We start from the raw sequence: 10,783 nt of genomic DNA, 5'->3' as shown, positions 1-10,783 counted from the left end.
CCTGACCAAACCACACACCCATTCTCAAACCCTATAACCATGTCAATGAATCCTCTGATATAGATGTTTTTATACATGCAGCAACTCCCTTCCCTCATGTAATTCTATTCTGGGAAGCTGCCTAGCTTTCGTCATGGGATGGGCAAGGTTTGCTGGTTGCAGTTTTGTCAGGAGCCCCCTTTAAATGGAAGCAAGCACCGGTGTTCAGCTCCCATAGCAGCAAAAAGCTGCTTCTCTGCATGACTCTCTCATCTCCTGAGGTGCCTGCTGCCCAGACAGATTCCAGACAACTGTCTCCAGCCTGCTGCTCCTGTTCACAGGCAGGGTCTGGCTCCCTCCCAAGCCTTGTCTTGTCTGACCCATGACTGCCAACTCTGGGATTTTATTGCCAGGATCATGGTATTTGTTGTTTTTCTTACTGTCCATGTTCCTAGACTGAGAAAACTTGTCATTCAAAATTAAAATTAGATTCTGTTATTCCTGAAGGCAAAGAAAATCTTGAAAAGCATGATATTTTATGACTTGTAAAAATTGCAGGTACATATATATATAATTTTTAAATATTTTGATTTTTTGTAAGCCTATCTTGTGATGGTGAAAAGTGAGCAAAATTATTTACACGTTAATTAGCAACACTGCTGACATGAAATACTATGTCCGTGTCTGGCACTCCATTTTGGCAAGGCAGGAGCTGCAATTCTGATGTGGTGGTATTTCACATTCTGTGCCCAAGAAAAAGCTCTACACAATGTAGGAGGGCAACAGCCTTGCAGACCCACATTTCAGGCCACCTTCTCCCAGGGAGGGAGTGCTGTGGGAGAGGGGGAATGCTAAGCATCAGCAGGGAGGATACAGAAATCCTAATATCCTATCATGTGTGCCAGAGTTGTGCCCAACACAAGGACCCTCCTGCCCAACTGACCTGTTCACTTTTCATGATCCCCTTAGGTAGGTACTTAGCCCTGCACTAGACACTACTAGCAAGAAAACCATAGAGATAACAATTAAAAATAAATTATTTCCTGCACTCATTGATATATTGTTCTCCATTTTCAAACACCAAGTTACTCAAATAATGAACAAAAAAGTCTAAGTGGCTTTCACCTCCATTATCTTTTCTGGAATGGAAGCTTTCAAACATTGAGTTTAATGAAGGACTGTTGGCAAAAATAAAAGATGTTTTTATAAAAATGTCAACAAAATAAGTCATGCAAAAACAGGCTGCTTTGTGCTTTCCTTTTAATGGGACATTTTTCATTAAGACAAACTTATTTTTCAAGATCATTTCAGGCAGTTCTCCAGATTCCAGGAGGTTTTGTTTCATTCAAATTGTTTCAAGTAGTCCATGATCCCAGAAATTATGATTTTATTTTTTTAATAGGAAAGGGAGTTTTACATACAGTGAAAATATGGAAGAGAAAGCTGGACGTGAGTTAACAGACAATGATACAAGTGTCAAGTCAAATCAGAAAGGTACAAAAACACCAGAGAATTATTAAGACACCTGGTGTGATAGAAAGGTTTCCACTAGATACTGGACAATGAGGTGAAATTTATGTGCAGATGGAAGTAATTTATGCACATTTGTTACACAAAAGATCATTATTTATTGCTAATAAATGAGCACATTTGATGTATCTAGTCAGCAGTCAAATACTTAATATGTTTTAAGAGCACCTAGGGTATATTCTCTGTAGCACAACTCACTGCACTCAGGAATTCTGTCAAATTACATGGAGCTGCAGTGAAATGTTGGATCATTAAACAAAGGTAGTAGTAAAGTAGATGGAACAATTTTTTTTAAAAATTGACAAAAATTTCCTCTACTTTCTCCTCTACCTCTTTCCACTTGTCCAGAAATCAATATTGGGATGTTTCTGTTCAACATCATTAATTTTATCATACAAGATGAGATGATAAAAAGCTCCAAATGACATTATGGCCACAACGTACAGATTTTACAATATCAAAGATTAGCACCATCTTTTTTTCATTTGGATATCATAGAGTTATAGAATTGCTTGGGTTGGAATGGACCTTAAAGGTCATCTAGTTCAAATCCCCTTGCCATGGAGAGGGACACCTGTCACTAGACCAGGTTGCTCAAAGCCCCATCCAACCTGTCATTGACCACAGCTCTCTGGCTGCATCCATGTGGCCAATTCCTTACTCACCAGTCCACCCCTTCAAATTCACATCTCTCCAATTAAGAGATAAGGATGTCGTGTGGGACTGTGTTGAAAGCATTACAGAATTCTAGGCAGATGCTATTGGTTGGTGTTCCCTTGACCATTGCAGTCACTCCCTCATAGCAGTCACCAGATTGGTCAGGCACGATTTGCCCGTAGTGATCTCTCAGAGCACCTCTCTGTCGTTCGTGCACCTGAACATTGCTTCCATGAGGATCTGCTCCCTGTCCTTTCCAGCCACAGAGAAAAGGCTCACCAGTCTGCAGTTCCTTGGGTCTTCATTTCTCCCCTATTTAAAAATAAGAGTGATGTTTCCTTTCTTCTAGTCTCCAAGAACTTGGCTTGACTGCCATGATTTTTTAAATATGACAGAGTGGTTTGGCAATGCCATCAGCCAGTTCCCTCAGGACCCTGGGATACATTTCCATATGGGAAAATTTGCCCCATTATTGTTTCTAATTAATTCTCTCCCTATTCCTTCTCTTTTTATGAGTAGTTAGGAGGCCTTTAAAACATCTTTTATCTGTGCTTGCTTGTGGAGGATGTTGTTTGACAAAGTTAACCTCTGTAAATCCCTTCCAAGCTGAGTTACTTTGTGTTCCACAGACACAACTTCCTGAGCAATTGATCTGTCTTTGGGAAAAAAAAAATAGGGTGGGCAGCTCTTAAAAGATTTAAACCTTGACTTCTTGAAAGATCTAGGAATGAAAAGAAAATCGGACTATTCCTTAGTATAGCCTAAACTACAAAGTACTGAGAATTTCTATGAAAAACCACACCTGACATTTACAACCACATTAAAGCCAACTCAGAATCAGCACTGCACTGTTTCTGTCTGTTCACAGGATAAGGTGTTCTGTGTTTTTTTCCTGGGAAAAGTACTTAACTGGAAGGCATTTTGTGACTGCACTGTGTGACCCTTCCTGCTGAAGGCCATTCAACAGCAGCAGGAACTGCACTTCAGTATTTCTCCTAAGAAAAAATATTGGGTTTAAGATTTTCTGCCTCTGGTTGCTTCCTCTCTTAAACTATCACTGTGAAAGTAAAAGAAAAATCAGATACCCATTCATCTGGAAGAGCTAAATTTCCCTCACAACCTCACAAGACCACAAGCGCTATGTGAAGATTATACCACAACTTTTTAGTATTAGTGGATTTACCATGAGGCAGAAGTCTACAGAAACCTTACTGGAAAGGGGTTTCTGGATGGGATAACCATTATGAAGTACACAAGGTAAATTCCAGGACAGATTTCTGTGGCCTTGAGAGTTTTGGTGACCCATGAAAATATGGGGCATTTTTAGAATAAATGTGGGACATTTTTAGAAGATATGTTCCAATGGGATTGGACAACTAAAACCTACAAGAGAAGCCTCTGTAGGAGAACTGCTTTGGGGATTGAGTGCATGTGTGCATGAGTACATACATACACTATTATTAATTATAAGCTTCTGTAATTATATGTACTATTTGTAAAATTTAGCCTTTGCTATACATAATTATGTATGTGTAGTTGGGAAGTCATTGCTATCTGGAACCCTACACCAGAGCTTAAGAATGAAGAGTAAGCACAGGATAGAATAGGGGACCATGCCCTAACCCACACTTTCTCCTGTATTTCAAGAAAACTTGCATCACTGGTCCCAAACTGTGGCACTAATTCCCTTTGGCTGAGTAGACACATACCCTTAGAGAGAGAAAATGAATTGTGTCAGCTTTCTATATAATCTGACATGTACAGTTAATTCAGAAATATATGTTCTTTTTTTGCCATTTACCTTACAGAGACATGGGATATGTTCAGTTATAAACTTTAACAGTTCTGGGATGTATAAAGTGGATGGTTGTTATTTCAACCACTCAACTGGAAAGGAAAAAAAAATAATAACATAGTATCTTCATTTTAGAAGTTTTAGGAATTCATGGGGAGATGTAAAGAAACTTCTTTTTTCAACAATACTTTGAAAAGGCATCTTGTATCACACAGACTCAAACCCAGACAAATAAAAGCAGTTCAAGAGAGTGGACTTTGCTATGCCACTATCATCTCATAACTTCAACACTATCAATGCTAATCTTCTATAATCACAAATAAGAGGCTGAAAGAAATACAAAATGGAAGCTTTCTTAAAGCCCAGTCTGTCCCTGTACCACACACTTTTCTGTTTCGCTGCACACCTGTTTGAGTAAAAATGCACAAAAAAAACGTCCACTTCTTCCATCTCCTATAATGTTGAGTACTACTTAGCAGTTTCATGAGGAGTTTTACAGTAAATAAATGGATAAGTAAGACTCTATTCTTGGAATCAACCCTAGAAAACATTTTTTAAATAGTGGCAAGATTTTTTTTGTAATTTTATGAGGATATTTAAGTATTAACACTGATTATGTATATATATGCTTTATTTTTACAGTATGTAAAAATGGCTTTGCCTTGATTAGGGATAAGACATGTTCCAAAATGCTCCTACATAGTCCTACCACCACATATACTGGATGCCTCATTATAGTTGAGGAATAAACCATCAGCAGCACTCCAACATTTGGAGTCACCACCTGAGCAGATTCCCTACCACAGAATACTCTGGGATGGGTTTGCCTCAGTCTTTTTGGTTAAGGCAGTTATGCTCACCTAAAATAAATAGTGGATGAAAAAGCAAGATGCTCCCTAAAAACTGTGATATTCAGTAATCTTTTCTCACTTAGGGAAGTATTTATTGTACAGAGTTAAATGGTCCAAATTCTTATAACATTGTTCTCCATAACACAGAACTTCAAAGTTTACCCTTACAAGTGTGACAAAGGGGGCACTGAAATTTGTGTCTTTGAAGTCTAGGGCTTCTAGGATCTACCTGCTTTCTTGATATGAATTGCCTCATTTCCATGAGGTACTTATATTCACTCTTGTCAATCTAGTCCTTTGCTTCCAGATTGTCTGTGTTTATAGACACAAGCAAAACCTGAGCATTTCAAATCAAACAAAACTCCCTGTTCAAACCCAAATCACTTGTTTTCACTCACACATACAAATCAAAATTTTTGTGTTGGTCCATTGGGCCAAAAGGAAATAGAGATGCTTTCTGTATTACTGGCTTCATAGGCATGCAAACTTTGGGCTTGAAGTACAGCCAACACTTATTACCATAAGTCAACTATTTTAAAGAGCATAAAGAGCCCAGGACTGTGCCCTGCTGAAGAAGCAGTAAGTGAACAATTAGTTGGGATCAATGCTGATATCTTCAAACCAGATTCACTCTGCCTTTTGCTTCTGATAAACAAGGAAATACACATACACACAACATTCCCTACCCCTTCAATGCAAAATCCAAGTAATAGAATTGCCTTCTGCAAATGCAATGATGCTCTGCACAGGGTTTGGGCATATTAAGACTTTTTCTTGTTTAAAGGCCAGCAACAGAGGGTTTCAGAGACCAGTTGTACACTTTGATCCTTTTGATGTGAAGATTTTCATGTAACAATAGAGTTCAGGAGACCTCTTGCACTGCATTCTCCTTTTATTAGCTTAGTCCTGAACAATGTACTTGTGCAATGACTCAGAGGAAGGCACTGCCTCTTGAATGTAAAGACTACACCAGGCAACTTGCTAGACCAGTGGTCATCTCAACTGACATCCAGAGCCATCGTCCAACTCTTTTTGGCACTAAGACATTTTGAAGTTCAGTAAACTTTGAGTGACTGGTTGAAAATCCAGATCTAGTAAAGAAAATAGCCCATATTATATTTTATAAAGGAAGCTCATAAGGGAGGGAACCAGCAACAGAGGCTACCACAAAAACCCTATTTAATATGAGACTACCCATGCTGACTAAAGTAGGATGGGCATTGTACACTGGATTTATTTGGGGCCTGAATTTTGTCAGTCTCAGAATTACCCCCATGTGACAGGATGTTGAAACCACCAAGTTAAATCAAGCATCTCACACTTCTCAGTGTGGGTGCAGGAACAGCTACATGGAGTTAGACCAGAGGTTTGTCTAATCCATTATGCCAACTCCAACACCACACATATATGTAGAGTACAAAAACAGTATCATCCCTTTTCATTTAAAAAAACCTGACTGCTATCGTGTTTAAAATCATCTAACTCAATATTGTGGCAATACTGCACACCCCTTCCCAATCTTCCTCAGATCTGGTCTACAGCTAGAAGACTGAACAGAAGCCAAACCTAAAACTGAAGAATTTTCTGCTTGCTTAGTTTCATCAGGTGAACACAGAGAGGTAGGTGGGAATGGCACCATTGAGAAGGAAAAAGATGGGGGTAAACTAGACCACAGACAATCCTGTCCTGGATTGCTACAAACTGCCATGAATGCAATCATGAAATAAGCTGGTCTAGTTTGCCTGTGACCTGTTGGCTTTCACACCCTGTCCTGTACTCAGAACCTTTGCTGACCTATTTCAGCTCATTACATTGCCAGAAAACCTGACCAAAAATTTCCCATTCTTAACTGACTTCACAAACTGAAATAGCTCAGTTAATAATCTATAAATGCAGCTGTCAGAGGAGCTCAGACATCAGTGAAACTTCAACCCAACATGCTAACGAGGTAACAGCAAAACACATTATACACCCAATAAAGCTCCAACTTCTAAACCAAGAAGTCAAAGCACAACCAAGAGAAAAATAAGCAAGTCTTACTCATAGAGCCCCCAGAGAAAAAGCCACTCAATGGAGTTATAGGTTACTTCACTATATTTTGTTCTTACATAGAACATTTCAGGATATGCCTCCGAACAAGGCAGCACAAATTCAATACTGTGTCTCCCATATCATACCTCTGGCAGCCTTAACTCCCACCCTTGAAATCTGACCTAGTCTGTCCAGGAATTAAGAATCTGCATGAGCCAAATCCTTAATTTTATCATCTTTCTACAGAGCTGAAAATAATACTAAAAAACCCCTCAACCTAACAGTGGGAGCACTGAAATCACCTATACACTTTAAGAACTAGTAACAAAACCCTTGTGTTTCTGCAGTAGAATTCCAAAATTTAAATACCTGGAGCCTCAGCATCTGGTAACTCTGCAGCTTGCCTCAATGGGTTTTAAATCAACCCAATTTTGCTTTTACAGTTAAGCAGGTATTATACCCAGAGGAACAGCACAACAACATGCACCCTTGAACTTTCATTTAATTCACTTCTGAAACGCGACGTGGCACTACTGCAGCCATCAGCAGACGGTCTAACATTATGTAAACAATTTCAAAAGCCAAATGGATGTAGAATAGATTAAGCATTAGTTTGGAAGAATAAGGAGTTTGCAGTTTCACTAAGAAAGAAAAAAACCAACAAAATATACGGGTTTTTAGAAGAAGCTGGCTGCTTTATATTAACACTAGCAAGTTTTTACAAGCATCCCCTACACCATCAAGATGTCTTACTGCCTTTGTTAAAGGCAAGCAACAAGAAGTCAAGAGACATCAGAAATTTTAAATCACCAAATGATTCTATAAGCAAGTTGTGAGGTTGTCCATTCCACCATGAAAACTGGTTAGTCCCATCTGCCAGGATAGTTGGAACATAAGCTGTGTATTACCCAGCATTTCTTAACCCTCTTGCAAACAAAAAAAAATAATGTAAAAAGAGAATAATCAATCACTTTCTCCCTCACACGCACCTTTGCTCCTCACACACCAATTGCAAAGCATAAGAGCTAAAAAAACCTTTAATAAACCAGATTAAGGAGAGACTGCCTATCATATAGAATGACTATGTTATTTTTCAGTCAAAATAAGCTACATAATGACTTTTTCATCAGTCTATTGTGGAACCCATTAAAGGTTTATAAAATTAATTATGTGCAAGTAATTATATTAAGCACGATTATCCATCATTAACCATCTCACAACCAGAGGATGAGTGTTAGTTTGTTATCGAGTGACCAGATATCAAGTCTTACTCTTTCTGCAGAGAGAGGCACTTCAGTGTCGTATCTGAGTCATGGAAGCTGTCAGTACCAATGCTGGATCATAGTTCACCTCCAGACACCTATATATTGCTTTGATAAGCAGTTACATTCTTCTCAAAGCCAGAGCTCACTGACACAGAGCACCTCAGTGGTGGTGTACTCACCAGGAACCCATTCCTGTGCAGTTTCATTGAACTGAAACACCATTTGTTCTTTGACTTTTATTAAGTTCACTTAGGTTGACCAAATGAGCTTCCCTAAAGTAAACAGGGTTATAAAATATCAGGATGATTCTATCTTTAGGTGCTCCATAGAAACAAATACTTAGTTCAACTAGAAAACTTTAAAAATGACTTTAGATACAAAAGTGTAACAATTATACTGCGCGATACATTTTTATATATCACTAAACTCATGAAATTAAAATTTAAAAAGTTTTTGCACCATCAACAACAGCCACAAGTCCTGAACCTCCATTCTTTATGCATCCTTTATCAGAGTAAACTGAAACTTGGGAATGCTTGGGATTCAAAATACCCTGAGCACATACTAGTGCAACACCACAAAGCATACATAATCCATCGGAAAAGGGGAAAGGGGGGGGGAGGGGGAATAAAAAAAGGCAAGAATCAGATGGTGCTTTATTATACAAGCATGAAAGTAAGTTCCTTTGGAAAATAACTTCTTGGGTGGACTTCTGGACCAGTGAGGTAGCCCAATGGGAGAGAAAAAAAAGTGGAAGTGGAACTTGGTCCCCACGCGTGATACCTGTCAGGCGGTCCCAGCCTGGGGCGAGGCCGGGGCCCGGCAGGCCGCCCCCCGTGCGGCGGGGGACCCGGCGCCGCCCGAGCGGGCCGTAAAGTGCAGCAGCAGAACACGATCCAGACAAAAGCAATGTAAACAGGTGACTGATACCGGTCTCTTTGTCCGCACCGCGGCCAAGGTGAGGCGCGGGCAGCGGAGCCCCCGCGGGCTCAGGACGGTGCCACGGGGAAGCGGCGCACCCACACCACGGGGGACAGGTCCACGCCGAGGATCCGCTGCGCCCGCCGCCGCGCCGCCGCCAGGCTCCGCCGGTTCCACATGCTGCCCCGCACACGGATGGTGGGGAACGTGGTGAGCCGAGGGGTAGCCGCCTTCCAGATCTCCTCCAGCGACTTGCCGCCGAACGGCTCCCAGGCGGCCGCCGCCGGGCTGCCCTGCTCGCTGTCCGCCTGCTCGCCCGGCGGCTCCGCCGCCGCCGCCTCGTCCTCCCGGGCGCGGGGGCCACCGGCCGCGGGCCGCTGCCGGCCCCGCTCCCTCCTGCGGCGCCGCCGCCGCCGCCGCCGCTTGGCGCTGCCGCCCGCCGCCCCGGCCCGGCGCTTGGCGTCCGCAGCCGGGAGGCGCCGCTTGCCGGCGCGGCGGCGGGGCCGCTCCGAGGGCGGCGGCGGGTCGGGGACGACGGCGCGGCAGGAGGAGTATCCGTAGACGTCCTTACTGCGGAGGATGACCGGGGAGAACTCGTGCTTGAGGCTGCAGAGGAAGTTCCACAGCTCCGAGTCGGAGCTCATGAACTCCGTGGACTTGGGCATGAAGAGCCTGAGGGCGTCGCCCAGCGCCTTGGTGCCGGCGAAGGAGACCTGCGAGCGCGAGTACACAACTTTCTCCGCCTCCCCCTCCAGCCCCCAGGCGGCGGCCGCCGGTTCGCCGCCGGCTGCCGCTGCCCCTGCTGCCGTCGCCGTCGCCGCCCGGGCTCCCGCGGCCGCCGCCGCGGCGCTCCCCGCCTCTGTGTTCATCTTCCCGGCTCCTCTCTCCAGCGCCGCCTGCTTCCTACAACGGGTCATGGAGGCAGCGGGACGGGGTGGCGGGACAGACGCCGAGAAGGCAGAGCGGAGGCAGCGCCGAAGGCAGGCTCCGGCCGCTGCCGGGCGCCCGCCGGGTGCGAGCGGCGATCGATGTCCTGCGCCCAGCACAAAATGGCGCTTTAAAGTCCCGGGCGGGGCCTGCGCGCGCCCGCCCCCCCTGCGCCGCCCGTTGGCCCGTTCAAAACGCGTCGGGCGGGCCCGGCCCCGCCCCGCCGGAGCCGTGCCGTGAGGGCGGCGGCGGCCGGACCCCTGCCCCCGGAGCCCGCTGCCCCCGGAGCCCCCGGAGGCCCCTGCCCCCGGAGCGTGGTCCGGCGGGCTCCGCCGGCCCGGCCCCCGGCGCCACGCCGAGCCGCGATGCCGCGTCTGCAGCGGGTGCCCCTTCCCTCGGGACGAGGCCCCCGCATGGCGGGGTGAGCGCGTGTCCGCAGCGCGCCTCGCTGAGAGGTGAGGATCCTCACAGGGCGGCTTGTAGTGTGAAATGTCTTGGAGTAAGGATTGGGTTGGGCACTTCGATGGCCAAACTCCCCGAAGGAGCAGCCATGAGAGAACTGAGACAAATAAAAATGGGCCAGCAGATATGATACAGTGAAACGCTTTACATGATATTGAATACATCCATCCTGTTGCAGAGGAATTTTTTAGCATGACCTTGTAGGCTGGTCAGTCAACGACATCATAAGTCATGGAATCACAGAACAGTCGGAGTTAGAATGAACCTCTGAGGTATCTGGCCCAACATGTGTGCTTAATCATAGCCACCTAAACCACGTTACCCAGGACTGTATCTGGATGGATTTTGAATATCTCCAAGGACGG

General features: G+C 44.4%; 1 protein-coding gene across 1 annotated transcript; it reads right to left on the bottom strand.

Moving 5' to 3' along the window:
• Window positions 1–1,222: 1,222 nt before the first annotated feature.
• On the bottom strand, window positions 1,223–10,117 carry CCDC71L (coiled-coil domain containing 71 like). The gene has a single exon (XM_077783635.2). The coding sequence runs from the start codon at window positions 9,944–9,946 to the stop codon at window positions 9,098–9,100; it is 849 nt and encodes a 282-aa protein (XP_077639761.1). The 5' UTR covers window positions 9,947–10,117; the 3' UTR covers window positions 1,223–9,097.
• Between the last annotated feature and the right edge of the window lie 666 nt (window positions 10,118–10,783).

The sequence above is a fragment of the Lonchura striata genome, chromosome 1A (assembly GCF_050655825.1).
Source record: "Lonchura striata isolate lonStrDom1 chromosome 1A, ASM5065582v1, whole genome shotgun sequence".
NCBI lineage: Eukaryota > Metazoa > Chordata > Aves > Passeriformes > Estrildidae > Lonchura > Lonchura striata.
Note: the sequence above shows the minus strand (reverse complement) of the source record. Positions and strands in the feature narration are given on the sequence as shown.